At 43.4% G+C, this 27,778-nt stretch overlaps 1 protein-coding gene across 1 annotated transcript; it reads left to right on the top strand.

Moving 5' to 3' along the window:
* The first annotated feature begins 10,647 nt into the window (after positions 1-10,647).
* On the top strand, positions 10,648-15,283 carry LOC122007118. The gene is made up of 6 exons (XM_042562899.1): positions 10,648-10,719; positions 10,767-10,880; positions 11,219-11,765; positions 11,958-12,643; positions 12,800-14,679; positions 14,734-15,283. Exons 1-6 carry the CDS (start codon positions 10,648-10,650, stop codon positions 15,281-15,283), a joined length of 3,849 nt encoding a protein of 1,282 aa, XP_042418833.1.
* The last annotated feature ends 12,495 nt before the right edge of the window (positions 15,284-27,778 follow it).

The following is a 27,778-nucleotide window of genomic DNA, read 5'->3' as shown; positions in this document are numbered from 1 at the left end:
GGGAACTACAAAATGAATCAAGTATATGACCCCCAATATTCAACATTGAGTTAATGTAAAAGTGAAAGTAGACAAAATAAACATCTTTAGTTATCGTTGAGAGAACTATAGATCTTCTGCCAATTGTGTATTAAAGGTTCTTCTTTAAAAATCTTTCTATTTCAAATTCTCCCTCATACCTTTTGTGTCATTTTTTTTTTACATTTTGTATGTTTAATAATTGTCCACTATCTTCTAAAAACAAATGCTTTGTCTTTTCTTTTATATTTGATTATTGTCCACTATTTCGAGAATAAGTGTCATTAAAACTAGAGATAACATTGTTAGTGTAATTGTGCTTTAAGTGTTTTTGTTTGACTAATGTGCTTGACATAAAGTGAAAATTAGGTTTGAATATATTATGACTGTATGCATAAATTTTACAAGGACTCAGAAGAATACATATGAAGCTTGTCGAACTTGACTTAGCGCAATCAAGAGAATTTCGGCTTGATAGCTCAAAAGCCCTCTCAAAATGAGAGTTTTGTAATCAAGTTGAAACTAGCGTTGACAAACCAAGATTTGTGTTAGGTTTCTTAACCAATACTTGACAACAGATGAAATCCAAATGGGTAGCGGTCAATAAAATATTTGATATTAAAAAGTCTAATAGGGAGTTGACATTAGAGAAGTCTAATAAGGTATTGGCAAGTTGAAGTTCAGACAAGTCAAAGAGGATTAAATGCCTAGTAGTGAATGAATTTTCAGTAGGTCAAGGGACTAGATGTCAAGCAAGGTTGAATCTTAGAAGAGTGAACTCTAGGAATATGGTAGTCCAAGGTAGATCAAGGTAGACTAAATACTTGACAAGTAACAAAGTTTCAGATGAGTGAATTCTAAGTAGAAGTTCATATAAGTCTAACTCAATTAGATGCTTAGTAAGTGATGAAGTCCCGTAGGAGTGAACTTTAAGCATTGAAAATCTTAGCAAGTCAAAGTTGACATGAGAATGGACAAGTGAAACTCTTGATAGGTCAAAGTCAATTAAACACTAGGTAATGGATGAAGCCTCAAAGGAAAGGAGTTTCTAGACAAGAGAAGTCCTTATATGTTGAGGTTAATTAGATGTTAGGTAAAGAAAAAGTCTTGATAAGTTGAGGTTAACTTGTACTAGATAGATTAGGAAGTTCCATAGACATGAGGTCTCTTGGCACCACATAGATTCAACCTTAAGAGTGACAGAAATCAAAGTTCTACTCAAGTGAAAAAGTAGAGTAATTGACTCATAAACTTGAAACTAAGAAATTATGATTTGGTCATATTTAAGGATTGGAGAAGTCAACTAACGAGGATAGCAATCGGCTTAGGTTGAAATGTCAACAAATAGAATATTTCCATTTAGAATTAGTTGACTAGTGCATTGGCAGTTAACCAGTAATGGTAAGAAGTTAACTAATGGTACAAGTGGAAGTCTAGAAAGAGTCGTTATTATTGTCAAGACTCTAATTCTCAATTGTTATAGTGGTCCAATCGACCAATGGTTTAGGGTTTAGGGTTTAGGATACCAATGGTGCACAATAGTTGACTACTTAGTGAAATACAACATTAATAGGAAACTTATAAATGGAGGAAGGCTTGGGGATTTTTGGCTAATGTTTGTGTTTTTTGGAGTACTACTGCATTCTTGAGCCTCCTTGAGTAATTCAAAGCAAAAGAAAGTAAGCAAAGCAAATATTTCATTGTTGCAACTTCCATTTCTTGTATTATTTTTGTTATTACTTATATTTTTGTATTCCCTCTTGTATTGGAGCAATAGAGGTTGTATTTGGTTTCTCTGTCTCTAAAAGATATGTGAAAAGGAGAAAGTATGGAGGGTTTGTGGGAGTAATCCATCCTAAGGATCATAGTCATGGAGTAGGGGTCCAAGGGAAGATGACCAAAGCACATTATAATAGTTTGTGTTGTATTTGTGTTTTGAGTTGGTTTTGTAGTTGTTGTTCTGCTGCGCACTAAATCTTACATGAATGAAAGTGAGCATCTATTCAATCCCTCTAGCAAAATCATCAATCCTAACATCTTCTCCATGAAATGAAGTCTTCATCATATGATGGAGCTTTGCACACCGCTCTATCCATCACCTTGATGCTCTCGTGGTGGTTAGTTTGTAGAAGAGTGAACCCACTTTAATATCAGTTGTAAGGATTGTGAGGTGATGAATATGCTAGATGTGGGGGGGTGAATAGCATATGGAACCTATAATTGCGATTTACAACAACTCTTGCTATTGATCTAGCGCAATGTTACAAACATTACCATAACAAAAGCAAACTTAAACAATTACTAAAATATTTCTTAATATAGATAGTTCTCCAAACTCCTACTTCACGGTCCATGGTTTGTCCGTAAATCACTCTCAAAAAGTGCTGCTAATTGTCTCCTTCTTAGTCAATTACCAAAGGTGGAAAACCCTCTTACAAGAACAAGATTACAAGATGAGAAAGCACAAAGGCTTGTAATATGGTTTTTTCAACTATATATCACCAACCTTGAAGCATCCCTGAAGCCTTTGTTGTCGATCAATCAGCTAGTTTATACCATTACTTGATTACTTTGCTTGATCCTACTATTGTTGAGCTCGAACGACTCTTTTCTATTTTCCATCCTTGGCATCGGTTGATTGGAACCTTGCCATCAGTTGGCTAATGTGCCGCTAATCAATTGTTAACTCAACTAGTCACCCGAATAGAATATTTTGTTTATGGCCTCCTTATCCATAGTTGATTGTGAAATTGATTGTTACACTAGTTGACAGGTCCTAAACCTTGAACCTTTGGAATTTTGGATTTTTCAGTTCAACTACTGTTGGCCATTACCAATCACAACTCACCTTGAAATCTTACCATTCATGACTTTTTTCCCCTTAGCTACCTTTGAGCTAATTACTTGGTCCCTTGGATGTACATGAGCCCTTAGTTCCTCCACATGTCATTCTTCATGTCTTTTCCTATATAATCCGCCTTCATTGGTTGTCTTCATGACTTTTCTTTGATATCTTTGAACCTTGAACCACTGAGCTCCAATTTGGTTGTGCCAAGTTATTGCTCTAGAGTTGATTCAATCACCACCTTAGTGCCTTTCATTATGTGATCCTTCGAATGTTCTACACCATCCTTTAATCTTTATGGACCTCTAAGACACTCTAAGTCATGAGTTCTCCAAGCTCTATGTGTGTTCTTGCAAATCCCTACACAATCAAACACATATATCAACTCATAAGATAAAGAACTAATTTAAACCATTTACCTAAGCATTAAAACCAAAGGTTGCACCAAATTGTTTGAGGCACAATTACGGCAACAATCGTAAGCTTATCCATCAATGACTTTTAGCTTTAGTTGACTCAACCATGTTTACTCGTTCGGTACCTATAATAGTTAACTCAACTAGCTGATACAATAAGCTTATCTTGCCCAAAGGTTACATGAGTTGACTCAATTGACATTACAATCAAATTAGATAGAGATCAAGTCTAAGCTTGAGCAAAGGATTCTAGTTAACCATGAAATTGACTACGCATTCTAGTTCAATCTTTGATTTTTTTTTTTATTTACACCTTCTAATCCCTCACCACCATCCAAAATCAAGCTCATGCTTAGACTAATATACCAAAACTCATGTTCTCTTGTTGAAAGCTCTCGATCAAGCATATCTAACTTGAAATCATGAACCCAACAATTATAAGTCACACAACTCACTATCTTCCGATTGTTGCAACTTTCCATCATCTAGGTCCTCAATTCCTTAAGTGCACCAATTGTATGCTTGCTCCACATGTCATTTGTTAATTTCACTTATAAAGTCCATCTCTTACAATTCTTGTCAAAGCTATAAAATTACTAGCTCCAATCTCCCCATATTGCAATCTCTCATCTGAAAGTTGCATTTTTTGTCTTTTTTTTGCGACTTTCATTCAATCATCAAATAATTCTTGTGCTTTCAAAGAGTAAGGCGGCAAAGTAGATTGCCTTTTATCTAATATATTACCTCTAAAACTAAACGTCTATTCTACAACAACGATTGACAATAGACAAGCTAGAATTTCTTTAGCTATGATGGAGAGGATGAGAAAATTTTGAATCTTCTATGTCCAATACCGTAAAATATCAAAATCTAACTTGTTATTTGTTTCACTAAAATCAAAATAAGTTATAAAATAATTTTGAGGATCCTCATGGATGTTTCGTCTGCTTTCTTAATAAAAGTTGTACTTTTATAAATTTGAATTACCGCTACTAATATATTTTGGATATATTAGCTTCTAATCTATATTATAAACTATAATATTTATAAGTATTAAATAAATTATTTTTAGTATTTTTTATAATATTAGCATGATACTGAAGAGAAGAATCTTTAAATAGAATTAACGTATCATAATACATAATTAACATTTTATGTAAAGCATCTAATATAACTCAGGGTCTAAAGTAAATGCAACTAAATAAATATTAGAAATATAATAAAAATATTTTTTCTATTTTACTTTCATTGCTAATACGCAAAGATATAGAAATCCATTCAAAACATATTCGTTTAAAATTAAAATTATATTGCAAAAATTTATCAAAACTAAATGAGAAGTAGAATAATAAATATTGAAAAAATATTTAATTACATCATTAAATATTTTTAAAATTTCACAAATATTACTACATATATTTCATTGGTGTAAAAATAATTATGCATTAATATTGTTAGTATTTTATGTAAAAAATAAACATAATAATTTTTTATATTGAAATAAATTTTATAATAATTGATATGTTAAATTTAATGTGCTAGTACATCACATAGGAAATTTTTATATCTCATTCTATTAATTTTACAAAATATATCCTATTATTTCATTATACTAGGTTGGAACCATAAATAAAAAATAATAATTTTAATTGACTTAGTTGATTTTATAAAAAATTAAATCCAGCTTGAACACATGTAGAAAGATAAATTTGTGTTAACATATAAATTTAGGTTTCTGGCAGGTATTAGAATTAACATTATTAAATGATATTAAAAATATTTAGAAGTAATATGTATTTTTCTAAAATTAAGTATAATAATTGAGAAATATTATGAGCAATTTGTGCTTTTTCAAAAACTAGATATTCTAATAAATATTTTTGAATTGTCTAGAACTTATCGATCCAATAACGAGTTACGTCCATCCAAAATCAAAATATAAAAAATTTTATTATTTAATTTATTAAATTTTTTTCCTTACCTTTTCTATTTTTTTTTATTGTATGAATAAGTATAGTTCGGGAAATACGTTTAACAGATGTGTTAACTGATTCTTGATAAAAAAAAACTTAAAATATACATTTAGACCCAAATATAAAAGAAAGATATTCTATATAAATAAATTTAACTAATGATTATTTTACTTTATTATCATAATATTTAAATAAATTTGAATTGGTACTTTTAAACAATTACATTTAAGAATGTTTGATTCCAAATTCCATAACGTGCTTCATTTCGACATATCACTTTAATGACCTATAACCATTGAAATTTACGGGAGACTTTACAATACTTATATTTTGCACATAATTCTCTTAATGAAAAAATGATTTTCTCAAAATACTTAGTATAAATAGATGATTTTAAAGATTGAGATCCAAATTTGAATTGATTATTTTCTTACCCTTTCGAGATTGAGATGAAGCTCCTACAATTATAATTGGAAAATTAAAGTTGAAAGTGATAGAAATTTAAGAATTAAGAAACTAGAGTAGAGAATTTGGTGTAAAAATAATGAAATGAGTTGCCTATTTATAGAGTTTGGAGAATAATAGACATTAAATCATGATCACTTTGACCTGCTTCGGGTCTCCCTACGAGCATTCGATCATCCTGACATACTCGCCTCCCCACAAGTATTTAGTTATCTTGACTTGCTTCAGACCTCCCCATGAATATCCGATGATCCTGACCTGCTTCGGGGTCTTTCCCACAAGCATCCAGTAAACCTGACTTACCCCAGGCCCACCCTGAAACCATTTGTTGTGCCCAAAGGATGCCCACATATTTCTACAATGACATCATATTGTCCACTTTGAGCCTAAACCCTCATGACTTTTCTCTTGGACTCTCCCCAAAAGGGTTTATGTCAATGGAGATCTCATGTATCCTTTTAAACCCATGATTTTCCTTAAATCTTTCCAATATGAGATTTTGATTGAATCCCAACATATGATTAAAAAATAGTTAAATAATCTCAAATATTTAAAAGAAATAATTTCCAATGATTGACGGTCAAAACTATCAAGTAAAGTTTAAAAAAAAATCAACTATTAGAACTGTCAATTTGAATTGGCGGTTCAAACCACAAGTTCATGATTAATTTTGGCTTAGAATTGTAATCGGTCAACTCCCAAATGAGCTCGTTTTGATTTTGCGTGTAATAGGGGTTAACTGGTAATCATCCTTTTAACCTAGTTACAGAGTAGATAGAGCTCCTAACCTTTGCGCCTAGGTGGGTCTGTTACTTGCATGCTAACATCAATCATCGAGGGCCCAATATGGTTAGATTAACCCGTCCGATGACCAAGTTATTGCAAAGATGAAAGAGAATATGTTGCCTTCTTAAGAGAGAAGGGCTTAAAGAATGAAGAGTTCAACTGCTGCTTAGTAACCGAGAACCTCCTTTTATAGCTGTGGAGTAGGTTGTCCACACAAGTTGCCATGTACACTTGCGAGTTGTTGGAGGCATGGGCTAGTGTGAGGTTGCCACCACCATCTATTAGAAGTATGAAATAGCATGGGGGGTGTTGCTGATAGAGTTGACTTCACACACTTGCCACTGTATAACGTCAGGTTTCCTAACATTGACCTCCTCCTTGATGATAATACTATCAAGGATAATTAGATTTAGAAATTGGAAGGGTCTCGCCCTAGAGGGATATTCCTACATGAGGATGTTCTCGTGACCTGAGCCAATAGATAGAAGATATTCATGGTCGGAGATGCTCCTGTGCACTAATTGGTAGTGAGGTTGCAAGATAGTAAGTTTGCAATGTCTTTTTGGGAATGTTTTTGAGTGAGAATGTCCTCAAGCCGTAATGTCTTTCCGGGGATGTTCCCAATCTATAATGTCTTTTCAGGGATGTTCTCAATTAGCATGTTCCCAAACTGCAATGTCTTTTTGGGGATGCTCCTTAGTAGAGATATTCCCAAAACACAATGACTTTCTAAGGATATTTCTAAGAAAGGATGTTCTTAAGCCACAGTGCCTTTCCGCCAGCCCCGGTCCTAACAATCAGGAGGCCTGGGACGAAACAATCAAAATAGACCCTTAATTTTTTTTTCATAAAGTAAAAATTATTTATAATGACTTCTTCTAACTTTTCTAGATGCAAAATCATCTGTATAATATTATTAATTTCAAGATTTTCTAAAATCTCTTTTTCAATAGATAAAATTGCAAAGATGAGTAGATGACAATCCGCAACCACCGCAACTCGCAAACCTCCGCACCGTAAGTTCAAAAACTTCAGGTGCAGCGTGCCGGAGGTGCTGGTGCAGCCGTGTAGAGAAGTGGCAAAGGCGCAACCTCGCTCACTCGCTGTGATGCCGTCGCGGTCTCGCGGAGTCTCCGGTAGAAAGGAGAGCAAACAAAAAATCCAAGAGAAAACTGAGAAGTAGAGAGAATACGAAAGAGGAGATCGTCGGTAGAAATTGAAAGAGCTTGAGCTTTGTGCGGCGACAGAAGAACAGATGCAACATAGAACATACAACAATGCAAGGTTTATAAAACCTAATTCTTAAAACAATTTATATATATATATCATTTAAAAGATATGGGCCCCTCCAAAAACTTGAGCCTTGAGCTTGTGTGGCGCGGAAGAGCAGGTGCAACAATAAAGATTTATAAAACTTAATTCTTAAAATAATTTATATATATATATATTATATAAATATTTAACAGTTGTGGGCCCCTCCAAACTTGGGGCCCTAGGCAATCGCCCAGGACGGCCCGACCTCTGGGTCGGGGTTGTTTTCCGGGGATATTCTTGAGCAGGAATGTTCATGAGTCGCAACATCTTTCCGGGGATGTTCTTGAGCAAGGATGTTCCCAAACAACAACACCTTTTTCCAAGGATGTTCATGAGCTGCAACATCTTTCCGGAGATGTTCCCGAGTAGGGATGTTCCCAAGCAACAAAACCTTTTCCAAGGATGTGCTTTGTCATCTGTCTCCTTGCTCACCTACGCTTGATTAGATTGTGTGGTCTCCACACTTCACCAATGTCCAGGGGGGCACTAACTTTGGCTTTGACTTAAGTAAAATAGCCTACATACACAATCTTGCTTGGTCACTTCTATGGTTGGCATGCATGAACCCGTTAGGTAAATATACAGGGAGGGGATTGCAAAACCCACAGGTAGATTGATAGATGATGGAACAATACATCAACTTTTTTTTTTTAATAATCTAGGTATCCAGTTTTTCGAAACAACTAATCTTGGAAGTGATCGGTCCGACCCCATGAAAGTTTTCCACTAAACATCAAGGTGAATCGGGAAGCGCTCATAGAGGCCCATCCAACAACCAACATTTTAGGGTTATCGTCCCACTGGAAGAATCTCATATTCGACCCTTAGATGCTTGGTTAACCACTTGGAGAACTTAATTGTTGCAACATTACCTCAGGATCAGAGAAACAACACATCCACTTTTTTATAGCTTTGAAAGTATTATCTTACATGGTTATCACTAACCTAAATCTTTCATACATATATGATACAGTGCATATTTCGTGTGGGGTCGATTAGATGATATGGCTTGAAGTCAAGCCAACGTGGCTGGTCAATAATCCGGCTGACAAAGAAGTCAAAAAGGTCAGAAGTCAAGACAGCGTGGCCGGTCAACAGTCCAGCTGACGTGGGTGTCCAGGGTAGGTCGGATAGCAGACCCAGCGTGCAGGTCAGGACATTCATGCCTTGGAGAGCCAACAGATGCGGGTCGGGAAGCAGACCCAGCGTGCAGGTCAGGACATTCATGCCTTGGAGAGCCAACAGATGCGGGTCGGGAAGCTAACCCAGCTTGCAGGTCAGGACATTCATGCCTTGGAGAGTCAACATATGCGGGCCGGGAAGCAGACCCAGCGTGTAGGTCGAGACATTCATGCCTTGAATAAAGAGCCAACAGATGCGGGTCGGGAAGCAGACCCAGCGTGTAGGTCAGGACATTTATGCCATGGAGAGCCAACAGATGCGGGTCGGGAAGCAGACCCAGCGTGCAGGTCAGGACATTCATGTCTTGGATAAGAGCGAATAAATGTGGGTCGGAAAGCAGACCCAGCGTGCAGGTCAGCACATTCATGCCTTGGTTAAGAACGAATAAATACAGGTCGGAAAGCAGACCCAGCGTGCAGGCTTTGAGTAATACAGACAAAGGTGGGTCAGAGGGTTGGACACTACATGACAAATGGACCTGCAAGGAATCGTAACCGCTTGTTAGAGAAGAATCATCACATGTCAGGGAATATGCCAACAGGGGGAAAGCTCATACTCTTCTTGATTCCTCCGCCCGCCTATAAGGGAAAGACACGTATTAATCGCTGCCATACAAAGCCCGCCGTCTGACATTTCCTGACATTTACTAGGTTCCAGAGGCCTCAACTACAGTATAAAAGGGAAGCTTTGTCCCTTACGCAGGTACGCTCACTCGTCATTTCTGACTAATCTCTTACTTTTCTTTCCGTCCTTTCTCTGTGTTTTCTGGGGGAAAAGTACCTGACTTGAGCGTCGGAGGGCCTGACCTAGGGACTTTTTCCCTGGTTTTTGGGTCTCTAATGACCGGTGGACTTGTCTGAGTGTGCGCAGAGCAATAGCGTCGTCATCCTGATCACTTCTCTGCGTAGACCCGCCCGCACAAATCTTTTCAGGGGGATACCTCGCTGACTCAGCCTCTCAACGACTCTCCTGCAACTTCTAGCACAACAAGGCCCGCCTTCATCTGACTCAGCTTCCGGACGGGATCAAATTTGGCGTCGTCTATGGGAAACACAACAACCTGATCCGGAACGTGACGATGGAGGAGTCTGGTCGAATTCACGTCACCATGACCGCTGGGGAGTATGAGCTCTTCAAGGAGGCCAAAAGATTGGCGACCTCTGAGAGACAAGTGACTGTCTCACGACCCAAACAAATTCCGGCTGAGGCTTCCAAGGAGCCCCTATCTTTTTCAGATCGGGGTTCCAAAAGAAAACAACCTGAAGTATTTCCTCAACACCCTTATCGTGAGCCTGGTATAGGATATTACCAGCCAGAGCCCCAAGCACATAGCCTCAAGAAGGAGCAGCCTCAAGCATCTGTAGCTGAGAGCTTACAGCCGCGGGATTCAAAAAAGGGAAAAGCCCTTGTCTTACCTGAGGTGTTCCCTGAAGATCCAGACGAGAAAGTGCCCTTCTCAGCTAGGATTCTAAACGAAAGGCTACCTAAGGGTTATAGAGCTCCATCGATTGGAGAATATGATGGGAGCAAGGATCCGGAGGATCATCTGTGAAATTCAAAAACGCAGCCCTACTGCACCAATATAGCGATGCTATTAAATGCAGAGCTTTCCTAAATACTTTATTTGGTTCAGCCCTAAAATGGTTTTATGGGTTGCCTCAAGGGTCCCTCACATGTTTCCTGGATTTCAAAGCGGCTTTTCTGCGCCGATTTACCAGCAGTAAGAAGTATCAAAAGACAGATCATTGCCTTTTCGCTCTAAAGCAGGGGCCGACTGAGCCCCTAAGAAAATATATCAACCGCTTCAATCAAGTGACTCAAGATGTTCCCACTGCCACTTCAGAGATTCTGATGAGCGCCTTTTCCCATGATTGGGGGAAGGTGAGTTCTTCAGAGATCTCATCAAGAATCCCGCTCGGAATTTTGATGAGATGGTGGAAAAAGCTGCTTCTTAAATCAAGGTAGAAGAAGCACAAGCCGCTCGCAGGACGGCCGAAAAACCACTTCCTCCCACCAACTGGCAGGAAAGAAGAGCGCCTCAACCACCCCCTAAACCTCTGCCGCGAGCCCGGGAAGTCCGACCTGCCTTTCCTTCCGGGCCCGAAATTCGACCTGCTCCTCGAGTAGCTGCTGTGCATATTCCCCGACCTGGGCCAAGGAGTACTCGGTATTGCACCTATCACAGATCTCGTACACATGCTACTAACCATTGTTTTCAGTTTGCTAGAGACTCCAAGCGAGCTGCTGAGATGAGTTTGCCCCCACCTGAGCTAGCTCCTCAGTTGATCAAAATGATGGAAGAACAAAGGGCGGCGGGACCAGCAGGACCATCTCGCTCTGATCTCGCAGGACCTAGCAGTCATCAACCTAGCGGGGGAAAAGAGCCAGAAGGATCACGAGAAGTCGAGAACAGAGGCAATACGGCCGTCAGAAAGATCGGCATGATCTCTGGGGAGCCGACCGACGGGGACTCAGGGAGAGCGCGCAAGTCTCATGTGCGGCGATTGGAGGTTCATGCTGTCGGATGTAGTCAAGAGCAGGCTGCTGACCCTGTCATTAGCTTTGGACCAGCAGACTTGGAGGGTTTGGAATTGCCTCATGACGATGCGCTCATCATCAAGGCTATCATTGCTAACAACCGAGTAGCTAGAGTTTTTGTTGACACCGGGAGTTCGGTCAACATTCTATTCAGGACCGCATTTGAAGAAATGCAGATTGACGCCGTTGAGCTTCAACCAGTAGCTACCTCTTTATATGGATTCACGGGCAACGAAGTGAAGCCCATGGGTCAGATTAAGCTGGCCATATCTCTAGGCACTGAGCCACTGGTACGCACAAGGAGGAGCACGTTTATAGTGGTGGACTCCCCTTCTTCCTATAATGTCATCCTAGGGAGGCCCGCCCTGCATGAATTTAAAGCCGCTGTTTCCACCTTTCACTAAAAAATCGAGTTTCCAGTGGGCGAGCAGGTCAGGGAAGTTAGGGGAGAACAAAAGGTCTCTCAGCGATGTTATATCGATATGGTCCGAGTTGAGGCTCGGAAACATCAAAGGACGCAGGACGGAGGTGTTTATGTCGTTCAAGAGGAGCTTCTTCCCATCTCTGAGGAGCCCATCCCCTGGGAAGAAGTGCAGTTGCATGCTGGGCGACCTGCGAGTCTGACCAGGGTTGCAAGCGATTTACCTTCTTCCCTCAAAGAAGAATTGATTCAGTGCTTAATCCGCAATAGGGATGTCTTTGCCTGGTCTACGGAGGAACTTCCTGGGGTTAAGCCAGAGGTGGCTGAGCACAAGTTGCATTTGCTACCTGAGTCCCGGCCTGTGAAGCAGAAGAAAAGGAATTTTTCAGCTGACCAGAATAAAATAATAAGAGCAGAGGTGGACCAGCTCAAGAAGACAGGACATGTTCGAGAAGTGCAATTTCCTTCATGGCTTTCCAATGTGGACTTGGTAAAAAAGTCTAACAACAAGTGGAGAGTATGTATAGATTTCCGAGACCTCAACCGGGCCAGCCCTAAAGATTGCTACCCTTTGCCCCGGATTGATCAAATGGTGGACTCCACAGCTGGATGCGAGAGAATTTGTATGCTGGACGCTTATCAGGGATATCATCAGATACCTCTAGCCCGGGAAGATAAAGAGAATGTTAGTTTTATTACGGCTGATGGTACTTTCTGTTATACTGTCATGCCCTTTGGCCTCAAGAACGCTGGAGCTACATACCAGCGAATGATGGATAAAATCTTCCGGGAGCAGATCGGGCGAAATGTGGAAGTCTATGTTGACGACATACTTATGAAGTCCCCACTGGCCGAAAACTTGGTCAAAGATGTGGAGGAAACGTGCAGAACTCTCCGACAGTATGGGTTGAAACTCAATCCTTTGAAATGTCTATTCGGGGCTAAAGGGGGGAAATTCTTGGGTTACTTAGTGACCGAGCGAGGAATAGAGGTCAATCCTGAAAAAGTACAGGTGCTCAAAGATATGCAACCGCCTCAAAATTTGAAGGAGACCCAGAAGCTGGTCGGAAGAATAACAACCCTGTCTAGATTCATTTCCAGATCTGCAGATCGAGCTGCTCCTTTCTTCAAAGTGCTAAGAAAAGCGTCCAAGTTCCAGTGGGACGAAGAATGCACTAAAGCTTTTGAGGAATTGAAGAAATATCTGGAGACTCTGCCTTCTCTTTTTAAGCCAATTGTAGGGGAACCCTTATGGGTTTATTTGTCAGCCACCCCTGAGGCTGTAGGGGCAGTGCTAGTCAAAGAACATGATCATGTACAACGACCCGTGTATTTCTTCAGCCATTTATTGAAGGGAGCCGAGGCCAGATACACGGCACTCGAGAAGTTGGTTTACGGATTGGTTCTTATGGTTCTGCGGCTACGACCTTACTTTTTATCGCATCCAATCACAGTATTGACCAATAGCACCATGGGAAGAGCATTGACCAATGTTGAAGTTGCGGGCCGACTTATTAAATGGGTCACTGAGTTGGGAGAATATGATATACAATATCAGCCCCGCACCACTATTAAAGCACAAGCCCTGACAGATTTCTTAACAGAGGTACATCAAAACAGCTCTGAAGAAACATGGAAGATCTATGTAGATGGGTCTGTCAATCATCAAGGAAGCGGAGTCGGGGTCCTAGTAATATCTCCGCAAGGAGATATACTCCAGGTGGCAGTACGGCTGAATTTTTGGGCCACTAATAATGAAGCAGAGTACGAGGCTTTGTTGGCTGGGTTGCAAGCAGCCCGACATGTCGGGGCAGCCCGGGTAATCATCTATTCAGATTCTCAGTTAGTGACTCAACAGATTACTGGCAACTTCGTTATAAATTGTGATAAATTACAAATATATCGAGAAGCTTACGAAAAGATGAAAGTAGAATTTGCAGAAGTCACTGTAACAAAGATACCCAGGTCGGAGAATGAGCGGGCGGATGAGCTAGCAAAGATGGCCAGTTCCTTAACTACTTGGGTATTAGATCGATCAATAGCACAAACCTTCCTGATAGCCCAGATAGATTTGCAAAACAACGCGGGGGTAACTATTGACTGGCGGACACCCGTGATAAGTTATCTCAGGCAAGGGGTCTTACCTACAGATCCAGAAGAGTCTCGATTAATAAGAAGGCAGGCTCATGCTTATGTCATGATTGGGGACCAGCTCTACAAAAGATCCTTCTCTCAACCTTTACTTAAATGCTTGGGCATGGAGGAAGCCGACCAAGCCTTGCAGGAAATACACTTGGGATGTTGTAGAAACCATGTAGGAGGTCGGACGTTATCTCGCAAGGTGCTCTTGGCCGGATATTTTTGGCCTACTTTACAAAGGGATGCGCAGAGGTTGGTGAACACCTGCTTGTCCTGCCAGAAACATCAGAACTTGACACATCAACCTACAGCTCTGTTGAGAACGTCCATCGTATCCTGTCCTTTCGATCAGTGGGGTATGGATATTGTAGGACCATTTCTGATGGCACCAGGTCAAAGGCGTTTCTTATTGGTGGTCGTGGATTATTTTTCTAAGTGGATAGAAGCAGAGGCCTTGGCCCGGATTACAGAGGGTGCGGTTATTCAATTCTTGTGGAAGAACATCCTCTGCCGATTTGGTATCCCTCATAAGCTGGTGTCTGACAATGGAAGGCAGTTTCAAGGGCAGAGAATACAGGCCTGGTGAAAGGGATTTGATATAACACAAGTTTTCACTTCAGTAGCCTATCCTCAAAGCAATGACCAGACTGAAGTAGTTAACAGAGAAATAGTCCGGGGTTTGAAGGTTAAGCTAGATCATGTAGGAGACAATTGGGTGGAAGAGCTACCAAGCATTTTATGGGCTTATCGTACAACACCTTGGGAAAGCACAGGTCTGACGTCATTTCACCTGGTTTATGGTAATGAGGCAGTGGTACCCATAGAAATTGGTATACCGTCAGTTAGAAGGATACTCTATGATGAAGGAAATACGGAGCGACGGCTAGCGGAGCTAGATCTTATTAGCGAAACTCGAGATCGAACGATGGCTCGGCTAGAAGCTTATCGGCAAAGAATGAGACAAAATTACAACCGAAGAGTAGTTCCCCGATTCTTTCGGGAGGGAGATCTGGTCTGGAAGCAAATCAAGCCAGTAGGGGATGTGACTAAGTTGGCACCACAATGGGATGGACCGTATAAGGTCATTAAGAAGTTGGTCTCTGGAGCTTATTATTTGCAAGATGAACGAGGCAAGAAGCTGGATCGGCCCTGGAGCGCTAATTATCTGCGACCTTATAGAGTCTGAAAAGACAGGCTGGAAAGCGCAGACCAAAGGATGAGCCTAACAGAGACTCATCTCATAAGTCAGGTTAGTATACCTGAAAGGGCGGATCGGGAAAAGCGGGAAATGTAAAAACAGATTGTATGAAAAACTTTATCACAAAGTAAGCGAAGAAACAGTCAAGAAGTTTACAAGCCATTTTCAGGTCATTGTATATCAAAAGGATCGAATATATCGTCGGGTATCTCTTTAAGGATTCGGTCATGGTCCAGAAATTCGGGAGGAGGAAGGGATTTTAAATAGTATTGCTCGTGAAGTTGTCGCAAAGCTCCGCCTGCCCCATAAATAACAGACGTGGAAAAACGATGTCCCATTTGAGCGCAAAACTCTGGAGAGCGCAGATACGCAGCACGGCTCTGCAAACAGCGGTCGTTCTCTCCTTCTTTATAAATTGTCAGAGCTGTTGACACGCCTTCTGCTGTGGCTCTAGCCTGAGCTAGTTCATTTCTAGCAGTGGCCAGATTTGTTGCTTGGGAACTCAGACGGGCCTCCTGAGATTGTAAAAGGACCTCCTGCGATTTTAACCTTTGATCCTGATCCCGCACCAGAGTTTCAGCCGCACGTAGTTTTTGAGCCAACTGGTCCATAGTTCTTTGCTGCTCTAAAGCCTGCTGATCCATATTCTGTTGGTGTACAGTATCGGCATGACTTAGCTTCTTTTGGAGATCTTTAAGTTCGTGGTTGGATAGAGCTAGAGACACCTCCAAACTATTTTTTCTCCTGGTTAACTCTTTTATCTGCGTGTGCAAAGCATAGCTGGCCTGAGCAGGATCGTTCAGCTGCGTTTCCAGTTCAGCAACACGATCTTGCAGCATCTTATTCTGATAATGAGTGGCGTGGAAAGAATGAGTCATGCTCAGTGATTCCGCGCAGGCCTGTGACGCATAAGAAATATTAGATAAGAGCGAGAAAAATAATAGTTGAGGAATCTTCAAGGGTAACCTTAATGTATAATTCCGCAAATTGATCCATCTGGGCCGGGGAAGGCAAGGAATCCATATGCCGCAGACTTTCTTCCCATATAGTGGCCAGACGACCTTTCATTGTTAAAGAGCTGGTGGGAATATATGTCTGGGTACATAAGTGGGCCTCAGAAGGAAGAGTAGTGCGATAATGTCGATAAATAAGAGGAGAAGGGCCTGAGGGACCCGCAACAAAATTTGGAGGAGCTGAAGGCTCGGCGGTTGCATCAGAAGGAGCTGAGGAAGGTCCTTGAGGAGGTACTGTAGGTGGGATATGGAAGGGTCGCTCCGAAGGACCTATTTCATCTCTCCGAGCATGTTGCGAGGAGCCGACCTCATCGGCCGGGGCATGTTGCGAGGGGGCGGAAGGAATAGAGGGGGGCTCGGGCCGATTAATAGATGAAGTAGGAGGATCAGCCGCCTGGCTCGGGAAGGAAGGTGGAGTCACATGAGGGTGAGTAGGAGAAGCCGCTGCAGGCGGAGGAGGAGAAGGGACAGATGACGGGCCAAAGTCAGATGTCGGGCGAGGAGCTTAGTGCCGGCGTCTCTGAGATAGCGGCCGATCGTCAGAGCCAGAATCATCGGAGGATGGTCGAGTCCGGTGTCTAGAAGGAGAAGGAACATTATGACTCGTGTGTTCATTCGTGGCATGAGCCCGGCGAGCCGCCTGCGAGGCTTCTCTGAAATCCGGATCAGCGAAGAAGACGTTGCCCGTTCTTCCGCCAAGGCCCATAAGCATTGCACTACGATCCTGACCAGGGGTGAAAGAGGCTCGGGGAAGATTCTCCAATGAGGATGTTGTAGCAGTAGGCCGAGCCGTATGTGGAGCTCGGGGGCGAGCGGGAGCCCGGGGGGAGCGCGGGCAGCCAATCGAGGCGCACGAGCAGTCCGAGGGCGAGTAGGACGAGCCAAAAAAGCAGGTCGAGCGGTAGGGGGTCTTCGTCGAACAGGTCTGGGCGGCGGATTCGCCAAGGAAGCCCTACCGGTCAGGGTTGAAGATGAAAAGGGGAGGGCCCTTCTTTCCAGGATAACTCACCCTCGCCTCATTATCTCCATGTCGCTTAGAGGAAGGGGGTGAACTGCTGAGGCCTGGGTTAAGACTTCCGCTGCACCAGGCAAAGTGTGAAACAACTCGCCACTGAAGAAGAATAAAGTACCCAAGAAATGAGGACAGAACAAAAAGAAAGACTCACCCAATGAGCGAGGCGCCTCCTGGGTCAGATTGCTTAGGCGGAAGTAGGACAACATTTCCTCTGATAATAGGCGCATTAAGTTAATGCGCCAGCCTGCCAAGCGAGATGAAGCTTCCAAATAGGAAGTGTCGAGGTGAAAGTCACCTAGTTCAGGAGAAGAGGGGAGTGATGGTTGCCATCGTAGAGGCCACTCTACATCGTGAGGAAAGGCGATAAAGAAAAATTGGTTCCTCCAGTTAGGGGTCAGAAGGCGGTATGGAGGAGAAAAGATTAGTGCGAAGACGAGGTTGAAAGTGAAATACGCCTTCTTGGTGCCTTAAGGTGAAGAAGCAATGAAATAAGTAGGCGGACCAGGATATTTCGCATACTTCGCACAGAATCACAAAGCCACAGAGGATCCTTATGGAGTTAGGAGTCAGTTGCCCCAGAGGAATGCGGAAATGGCGTCCGATATCAGTAAAGAAGGGATGAATAGGAAGACGAAAGCCAGCCACAAATTGTTCTCGGAAAAAGGTACTGGAGCTAATAGGGGGCTCAGAAAATCGATGTACTCCAGTCGGGATGATAACTTGCACGTCGTCCTCGATCCCATAAGTGTAGCGTAGATCATCTCGAGCACACTCATCAAAGGAGGAAGAGCCAGGGTAAAAAATTGATACCAAAGAAGAAAGAAAAGAAGGGGACGCCATGATCAAAGGAGAAAAAGGATCAAATAGAAAGGAACAGAAGCGAGAAGGACGCGGGTACCAAATAGAAGCGAAAAGGACCAAATGTTGCAAAGCGAGAGAAAGGAGTATATTTATAGGCGTCTAACAAAGGGGTATTTTCGGCAGATTATCATCTAGTGGCGTAAAATAATGGGCGGGAACAACGAGAGCGGTAGGATCAGCTTCGGGAATAACGTCTAGGGGCATGATGGGAATAGTGCTGGCACAAAGTACGAGTGTTGGCACAAAGTACGAAGAGGCGGATATGGGAAAAGGACAGCTGGATCTCAAAAAAACAGTGGCGCTTTCCCGAGCTGTCTTATCTCCTAAATAACAGTGGACGTGCAAGTAGACCTGAAGAAAGAGTGGTTCAGATCGTTGATTGTCTAATCATTCTCCTCAACACAGATCGGGATCTGAATGAATCCTGGCCTGTGTAGACGAATCCTGACCTGGATGGACTTTAGACTTTGACTGACCCGTAAAGGAGAACGAGGATCGAGAGGTAAGAATAAAGCAAAGTTAGTAGAAGGAAGCAGGTCAGGAAATTAAAGCGATCCCTGATCAGGCGTAAGTAAGATCTAAAACAAAAGTCCGAAGCGGGAACAGAAGAAGGATTGATTGTTAACAACAATTGATCAATACAATATCAGGCGAGTACCACGATAAGTGTCGACATCAAAGGTACACTACTATGGCATATCAAAAGAAGCGCAGGTATGTCAAAGAAAAAAGTTGGAAATAAAGGTTGTTCAAGTACAGTTTCACATCAAGGCATATAAGGTGCAATGCCAGTCTATAGAGGGTTATTTGCAGGAGTTGAGGTATCAGCAACGAGGTCTGCGAGGGGTTCATGCGAGTCTGGAGCAGAGGCAGCCGGAGGTTCGAGTAGAAGAAAGGAGTCGTCGTCATCCTTGAAGGAGGGGAAGGACTCATCAGGAATCTCGTCCATGATGCGGTCTATGTCTACAAAATCCTCCGAAGGGACAGATAAAATCATATTCTGCTCTAGCATTTGACGAGCTCCTCCACCCACGCCGCAGCATACCATAAAATGCATCGCATCACCCATTTTCTTTATGAAGAAGGGGGAGGTGACATATGCTCGTCTGTAGGCCCTTAGCCGACCCACCTCGCCTGCTTGATACTCGGCCAATTGTGTCTGGGCTCTCTCCGTGGCCGCACGAGCTTGCGTTAGGGCCCCTTGACTTTGGGAAGCCTCCTCTTGAGCTTGCAGAAGATTGACTTGCTCAGCCTTGAGAGTTGCTTGGTTGGCCTCCCACTGGGCTTGGAGAGTCTTCTCCCGGTCGGCGCTAGAAGCAAGCTGACTTTGGACTTCCGCCAAGGTCTTTTGAAGACTCTCTCGGGTTCCTTGTAAGCTGACTAGCTGAGCATCCTTCTTTGCCAGCTCGGCCGCTAGCTCTTGGCGCTTTTCCACCTCGGAGGCCAAAGTCGACTTACCGGCCTGCACCTCTGCTTCCAGGGCTTTTATTTTGTCAAAAGCTGCATGGGAAATATTGCGAGCCATGTCAGCAGATTCTCCAAGAAAGCGAAGATATTGTGCTAAGTCTCTAGGAGTGGGGTTAAGCGGGTCACGAGGTGTCAAGGGCAGCTCCACTTCCTCTAGCCGAGCTTTCAGCCTTTCATTCTCTCTGAGCAAGTCACAGGCGTACTTAACGGTACTTAGATTGGCAGCGCAGGCCTGTGTTAGATAGCAGAAGAAAAGTCATAAAAAGTAACAGTCAAGGGACATAAAAATAATGAGACTTACGGCAGACATCAGACAAGCCGCTTGATCCAGCCCTTCCAGAGGAGCATTTTTGCAAAACTTGCGACTGCCAGATCGCCAGGAGGCTGCTAGGTCTCCCTCTAATTCGATTGAAGCAGTAAGGGGAGGGGCCCCATCAATAGTTTTGGCGGTTACTTCTGAGCCTGTGGAGGAAGGCACGCGCCAAAAATCAGTAAAAGAGTATCTTTTGCGAGTCTTTCGCCGGGATCTAGAAGAAACGGGAACATCTAAGGGAAGGGGGGCAAGTGGAGTTGCGGAGCTCCCGGGCTGTTCCGTTGAGAGTAAAGATGGCTGACCAGGAACGGAGGTGGGCGCTTGAACAAAAGCTGGTTCGGGAATATCTGAACTAGGAGCCGAAGTCGATATTTGAGGTGAAGCAACAGGAACTTTAAGCTCCACAGTATTTAGACGCTCGGCCGGTTGGGGGAGTATTACAGGCCTGTCCTCAAATTTGCTCTACAGTGGCTTCATCGACCTGCTCTATAGTAGCTTCCCCAGCCTGCTTTGCAGTAACCTCTCCGGCCTGCTCTATAGAAGCCTCTTCAGCTTGCTGTGTTAGGGGGGGACTAGTGTGTTCTACCGTGACCTGGCCTTCAGTTGGTGCCTCTTCCACAGGTGAAACGGAGGAAGTTCCTTCCCGGGCCACCGTAGGCGGGATCATGGAGGAAGCCGAATGTGGTAATTGTGAAGCAGAGGGACCAGACCGGGAAGAAGCTGTTATTCCCCTCTTAAGTTCTTGCCTAGATTTTTCAAATAAGCGGCAGATCGGTGCTTAGCATCAGAGGTGTGAGCTCGGTACATGACGACCTCTGCAATAAGAAAGAAAGATATCTCAGTTAGTGAATAGTAGAAGAAAGGAAAACAGGGTCTTACCAAACGGAGCCCCGAGGTCCTCCTGAACAGGGCTAAGCCCAAATAAGTACAGAAAGCCTTCCAGTAACAACATAGAGAGGTTAACAAGTACTCCTTGAAGTGCTTCGGAAGCGGGGACACAAGAGGGCTGGTGATGATGTACGGGGAGGTTAGTTGGAAGGTCAGATCGTCATTGTGTGGGCCCGACCAGTGGCTTAGGAAGTCTGACAAAGAAAAAGCGAGATTTCCACCCCTTGTTGGAAGAAGACAGATCGGAGAAAAACTTGTAGCCAGACCTAGCCTGTACCATAAACACTCCTGGCTCTGACCGCTTGAAGGAATAAAAGTGGTGAAAAAGATGAACAGTCAAAGGAAACTCATACATACGACAGAGAATAAGGGTGCCACAGATTGCTCGAAAGAAGTTAGGAGCAAACTGAGAAATACAAACGCCAAAATATTCGCTCAAAGAAGAGACGAATGGATGGATGGGAAAACGAAGACCTCCTAAAATCTGGTCTTTAAAAATGGTTACAAAGCCTTCTGGAGGATTAGCGAGGTGCTCTTGCGGTGTGGGAACTCGGAGTTCGTAGGCATCACTTAGGTGCAGGTCTGAGCAAATCACGGAGAGGTCGTGGTCGTCTATATCCGAAATGAAGTAAGAATATCAAAGAGTGGTCTTATCATCAGCCATTATCAGGATCCAAGGGGGTTGAGGATGAGATTAGTCAGAGAAGAGAAGAACGTTAAATGGAGGAGCTTAAAAGAGGAAGAGGGAAGACGCCTGAGAAGTCGAAGCAGCAAGAAGCAAGCGGGCAATGTGTGCAAGGCAATGGCTGCGGACAACCTTTAGGGTTTATAAAGGGAGTTTCCCTAGGAAATATCAAATGAGTATCTTTTTGGGGAAAGAGCTTATGGCCGTCTGATCGTCAAAGAACATACCCGCATCTAGAAGTGTGTACAAAAGGGAGTGGCGTGTGCGGCGTCATTCTGCATAGGCAATAAAGGCAGAAAACAGGTGTCAACCTCCTAGGAGCCGCATTAATGATGGATGTGATATGGAAATCATGATATGCAGCAAGCGTACGTAAACGCTAACCCCGCGTTGTTTGGGAAACCGAGGAAGAAAGTTAGCGGGAAATAAGTTCAAATTTAGCGAGGCCAAGGCTTAGTGATGTATTACTATGGTTATCTTCATAGTACCAGTAACATTATTTTTTGATGACAGACGAAGGCAAAGCCCTGTAAATGATTTGGGATCGAGAGTTCGACCCCCGATCGACAGCCTATGTACGGATCGGAAGCCGAGCTGCTCGGTCGGCTATTCCAAACTCTTGCCTCAGTGCAAGTTATAAGTGAGCTCTACTCTCACGCCCAACGACCGAGCTGCTCGGTCGGCTATTCCAGACTCTTGCATCGGTGCAAGTTATAAGTGAGCTCTGCTCTCACGCCCAATGACCGAGCTGCTTGGTCGGCTATTCCAGACTCTTGCCTCAGTGCAAGTTATAAGTGAGCTCTGCTCTCACGCCGAACGACCGAGCTGCTTGGTCGGCTATTCCAGACTCTTGCCTCAGTGCAAGTTATAAGTGAGCTATGCTCTCACGCCCAACGACCGAGCTGCTTGGTCAGCTATTCCAGACTCTTGCCTCAGTGCAAGTTATAAGTGAGCTCTACTCTCACGCCCAACGACCGAGCTGCTCGGTCGGCTATTCCAGACTCTTGCCTCAGTGCAAGTTATAAGTGAGCTCTGCTCTCACGCCCAACGACCGAGCTGCTCGGTCGGCTGTTCCAGACTCTTGCCTCAGTGCAAGTTATAAGTGAGCTCTGCTCTCACGCCCAACGACCGAGCTGCTCGGTCGGCTATTCCAGACTCTTGCCTCAGTGCAAGTTATAAGTGAGCTCTGCTCTCACGCCCAACGACCGAGCTGCTCGGTCGGCTATTCCAGACTCTTGCCTCAGTGCAAGTTATAAGTGAGCTCTGCTCTCACGCCCAACGACCGAGCTGCTTGGTCGGCTATTCCAGACTCTTGCCTCAGTGCAAGTTATAAGTGAGCTCTGCTCTCACGCCCAACAACCGAGCTGCTCGGTCAGCTATTCCAGACTCTTGCCTCAGCGCAAGTTACAAGTGAGCTCTGCTCTCACGGCCAACAACCATCCCAACTAGTACAAGCGCATTTTCGGTCAACATTCTTGGTTCGAAGTGCAACACGATTTACCTATATAGCTGCTCATTACTATAGTGTTAAGAGGTAAGAAAAGAGCAAGGTACGCAAAGTGCTTTCGTTATATTTTTTAGAAGTGTTAAAAGAAATGCAGGTGTTCCCCAGCAATATAGACATATACACTAGAATGATGAGAAAGAGGGATACAGATATAGTGCAGAAAACAAGCTTTATTTTATAAAGAGTGATTCATAAAAAGGAACATTCAATCGGGTTCTTAATTGCTGTCAGATTAAGACCCTTCAGGTCTTTCCTCTAAGTGAGCCCGCGCCTGAGCCAACTCCCTCTGGACATGAGTAAGGGTGTCCCACAGTTGGTCAATGGTGGCATTTTGTAATTGATTTTCCTCTTTCAAAGAGGTCACCTCGTCCTCATGCTTCAGCTTCAGATAGAGAATATGATGGAGTTAAGCGTGAAAGTCTGCTTGCGCTTTCATCTTCAAAGCTGTTTCGGCCCTAGTCCTGCATTTGGCAGCTCGCCATAGTTCTTCTAACTCCCTACAAAGAGAGGTCTGTAGATCCCGGCTTAAGGTCATATCATGTAAAGCTTTCTCAGTACAAGCTAGTCGGCGACGCAAAGCAGATGGCTCAGGGGATTCCAGGAGCCAGATTGAAAGGCAAATATGGAGGGAAAAGGCGGATAAGGAAGGTGAGATGCTTCCAATCTTTTATATCGAAGAAGAAGATGAAAAGACTCTCTCGAAACTGGAAAAGATGTTTGGGAACCAGCGTAGCCAGAGTAGCAGTAAAGGCAGGTTAGGCTCAGAAGTCGAAAAGTCGGGTTGCTGCATAAGGCTGGTGGGCGCCAAACGGAGGTTATGGGAAATGGGCAGCCCAGGGGGATAAGTCTCTCTCTCTAACCAGTGCTTAAGGACCCCGAGCAAGTATAACAGCATAGCTCAGGGAGCGCGTCAAACATTCGTGGCAAAGTCATCGCCCATTATACGAGCTCAGTAACTGAATCACTGTTTATAAAATGGGTTTATAGATTACATAAGGCAAGTAAAGGATACAGGTGTTGCCATAAGAAGGAACTACAAGACAAGAGCCACTGAGACAATTAAAGCTCGGACAAGAGCCACTGAGACAATTAAAGCTCGGACAAGAGCCACTGAGACAACTAAAGCCAGGGCAGGAGTCACTGAGACAATCAAAGCCCATACAGGGGCCACAAGTGTTAGTTAAGGTCTGTGGGCACTGCCCTGGGAAGGAACATCTTGAGGGTCAAGAGCCGCTGGGATGTTATAAGCTCAGGATAACTCTGCTTGAAGGGAGCCAATGACGGTTTGTTGTCTAGCAATAATATCTTGCTTATCATTGAGGCATGCACGTAGGAGGGATAGCTCAGCCTCATGCTCTCGCTGCAGACGCTCCTGGAGGCTAAGCTGACGTTGTAGGTCAGACTGGTATTTGTCTTTCACCGCCTTTTCAGCATGAACCCGCGATTTAGCCAGGCGATACAAGGCGCCTGTGTCATGCAAGGCAGCAAGTTGACGGTCTCGCTCCGCGGTCATGTTTTTCAACTCGCATTCCTTCTCGGCCAGCTGTTGGATAAGCTGATGTATCTGCATTTGAGGGGTGGGTTGATCGACTTCCTCGGAAGAGGGCGAATGCATGGTGCTTAGGGGAAGTCGGGAGAAGGTAGAATAACAAAAAGCAAGGGAAAAAGAAGGATAAGCAGTGAAAAAGCAGGATGTGAGAAACGATCATCTGGGGGGCCTTTTTAAAGAGGAGATAGAGTATTCTAGACAAAATAATTACTCAGGCACGGTATTCCAAGCAACCACTAAAGTAATTGCATAGATGTCGTACCACAGGCGACCACTGGAGCAATTACTCAGGCACGGTACTCCACGCAACCACTAAAGTAAATTGTATAGACGTCATACCACAGGCGATCACTGGAGCAAGTACTCAAGCACAATACTCAAAGCAACCACTGACGTAGTTACGCCAGCACCGTACCGCTAGTAAAGCGAGAGGTGGAGAGCACTGAGATGTGTATGGGTCTAGTCAGTCAGACTTGGGTCTTCCTTCAACTAGACTTGAGGGGGAGACTTGTGATACAATGCATATTTCGTGTGAGGTCGATTAGATGATATGGCTTGAAGTCAAGCCAACGTGGCTGGTCAATAATCCGGCTGACAAAGAAGTCAAAAAGGTCAGAAGTCAAGACAGCGTGGCCGGTCAACAGTCCAGCTGACGTGGGTGTCCAGGGTAGGTCAGAAAGCAGACCCAGCGTGCAGGTCAGGACATTCATGCCTTGGAGAGCCAACAGATGCGGGTCGGGAAGCAGACCCAGCGTGCAGGTCAGGACATTCATGCCTTGGAGAGCCAACAGATACGGGTCGGGAAGCTGACCCAGCTTGCAGGTCAGGACATTCATGCCTTGGAGAGTCAACATATGCGGGTCGGGAAGCAGACCCAGCGTGTAGGTCGAGACATTCATGCCTTGAATAAAGAGCCAACAGATGCGGGTCGGGAAGCAGACCCAGCGTGCAGGTCAGGACATTCATGCCTTGGAGAGCCAACAGATGCGGGTCGGGAAGCAGACCCAGCGTGCAGGTCAGGATATTCATGCCTTGGATAAGAGCGAATAAATGTGGGTCGGAAAGCAGACCCAGCGTGCAGGTCAGCACATTCATGCCTTGGTTAAGAACGAATAAATACAGGTCGGAAAGCAGACCCAGTGTGCAGACTTTGAGTAATACAGACAAAGGTGGGTCAGAGGGCCGGACACTACATGACAAATGAACCTGCAAGGAATCGTAACCGCTTGTCAGAGAAGAATCATCACATGTCAGGGAATATGCCAACAGGGGAAAAGCTCATACTCTTCTTGATTCCTCCGCCCGCCTATAAGGGAAAGACACGTATTAATTGCTGCCATACAAAGCCCGCCATCTGACATTTCCTGACATTTACCAGGTTCCAGAGGCCTCAACTACAGTATAAAAAGGGAAGCTTTGTCCCTTACGCAGGTACGCTCACTCGTCATTTCTGACTAATCTCTTACTTTTCTTTTCGTCCTTTCTCTGTGTTTTCTGGGAGAAAAGTACCTGACTTGAGCGTCGGAGGGCCTGACCCAGGGACTTTTTCCCTGGTTTTTGGGTCTCTAACGACCGGTGGGCTTGTCTGAGTGTGCGCAGAGCAATAGCGTCGTCATCCTGATCACTTCTCTGCGTAGACCCGCCCGCACGAATCTTTTCAGGGGGATACCTCGCTGACTCAGCCTCTCAACGACTCTCCTGCAACTTCTAGCACAACAAGGCCCGCCTTCATCTGACTCAGCTTCCGGACGGGATCAATATACAATATAGGAAGAAGGTAAATCTAAAAAAAAAAATACTAATCCTCATGAATCATATTTGATCATTATATATAAATAAAATGATAAGTACAAGATTGGCTTCAATCTTTGCTATCTAGGACCTTTATCTTTCTGTCTTCACGAGTTGACATGGTTGATATATGTATGAGTGGTTACTTCAATAGGTTTTGGGATCAATTCCCAGTAGATGTAAAATATCTCGTTGGGTGTCTGATCTCTCCTATACAATGGGCCACTAGCTAAGACAAAATGCCCCTGTGATTTACATGTCTGTATTTTACTATAGGATTATTGGGATTTAATTAAAGTCTCACATTGAAAAGATTGGGTAAAAATTATAGATTTTAAAATATATAGGATATCTCCATTGGCATGAGGTCTTTTGGGGGCTTAGACCCAAAGTGGACAATATCATGTCATTATGGAGATATGTGAACATCCTTTGGGCACATCAAATGATATCAGAATCATAATCCATATCAGATATTATGTGGGATGACCTTGAACGAAGTTGAGGATGGACTCGGGTAGGTCAGGTTGACCGAATGCTTGCGGGAATACCTCGAAGCAAGTTAGGGTGGTTGAATACTCGGGGAGGCCTGGAGTAAGTCAGAGTGATCGAATACTTATGTGGAAGCCCGAAGTAGGTTAAAGTGGCCGAATGCTCGTGGGGAGACTCAGAGTAGGTAAAGGTGATCGGATGCGGATGCTTGCGGAGAGGTCCAGAGCAAGTCAGGGTGATTGGATGCTCGCGGGGAGGCTCGGACGATAAGAATAATTGTGGTCCTTCGTTTGAGGGGAGGATTGTTGAGATTCAATCAAAGTCCTACATTGAAAAGATTTAGTAAAGATCATGAATTTAAAATGATGTAGGATATTTCATTGGCATGAGGCCTTACCTAAATTAGATAATATCATATATATGTAAATATTTTTCGAGTATAATAGGAATCGATGATATTAAACCATTTAAAATGAGCACTGCCAATTTTTTTTTTTTACTCCAATGACCAATATGACCTGATAAAACTATTAATTTCATCCTACTTGTTAAATAAATTATTCATTTTCATGAAACAACTTTTTAGATATCTACGTGTAAATCCTAATTGCTAAGGTATGTGAGTCAGTTATCATATCTTGTAAACTAAAATATTAGTTAAGAGTTTGAATTCGAGCTTATTTAGCTAATTGATTTTTGAATATGTATATAGTAAATGATGATTACATTCATTTTAGATATTTCTTTCATCCTTATGTTATTTGAAGGGATCTTATATTATATCAAGGAAGTTAAATTATAAGATCAACTTATAACCGATCGTTAAATTGACTAAAGGATAAGAGAAATTGTTTTTCTTATAGACAAATTTTTGAATATGTATACTAGGATATTTTCTTGCT

The sequence above is a fragment of the Zingiber officinale genome, chromosome 1A, assembly GCF_018446385.1.
Source record: "Zingiber officinale cultivar Zhangliang chromosome 1A, Zo_v1.1, whole genome shotgun sequence".
NCBI lineage: Eukaryota > Viridiplantae > Streptophyta > Magnoliopsida > Zingiberales > Zingiberaceae > Zingiber > Zingiber officinale.
This window is presented reverse-complemented; position numbering and strand designations above follow the sequence as displayed.

Bases quoted from the DNA above. Each gene is read 5' to 3' on its own strand.
- LOC122007118 (XM_042562899.1), top strand. From the start codon at position 10,648: ATGGGTTGCCTCAAGGGTCCCTCACATGTTTCCTGGATTTCAAAGCGG. The intron at 10,720-10,766 runs GTAAGAAGTATC...GCTCTAAAGCAG, and splicing joins TCTGCGCCGATTTACCAGCA to GGGCCGACTGAGCCCCTAAG. The intron at 11,766-11,957 runs GCAACGAAGTGA...TCGAGTTTCCAG, and splicing joins CTCTTTATATGGATTCACGG to TGGGCGAGCAGGTCAGGGAA.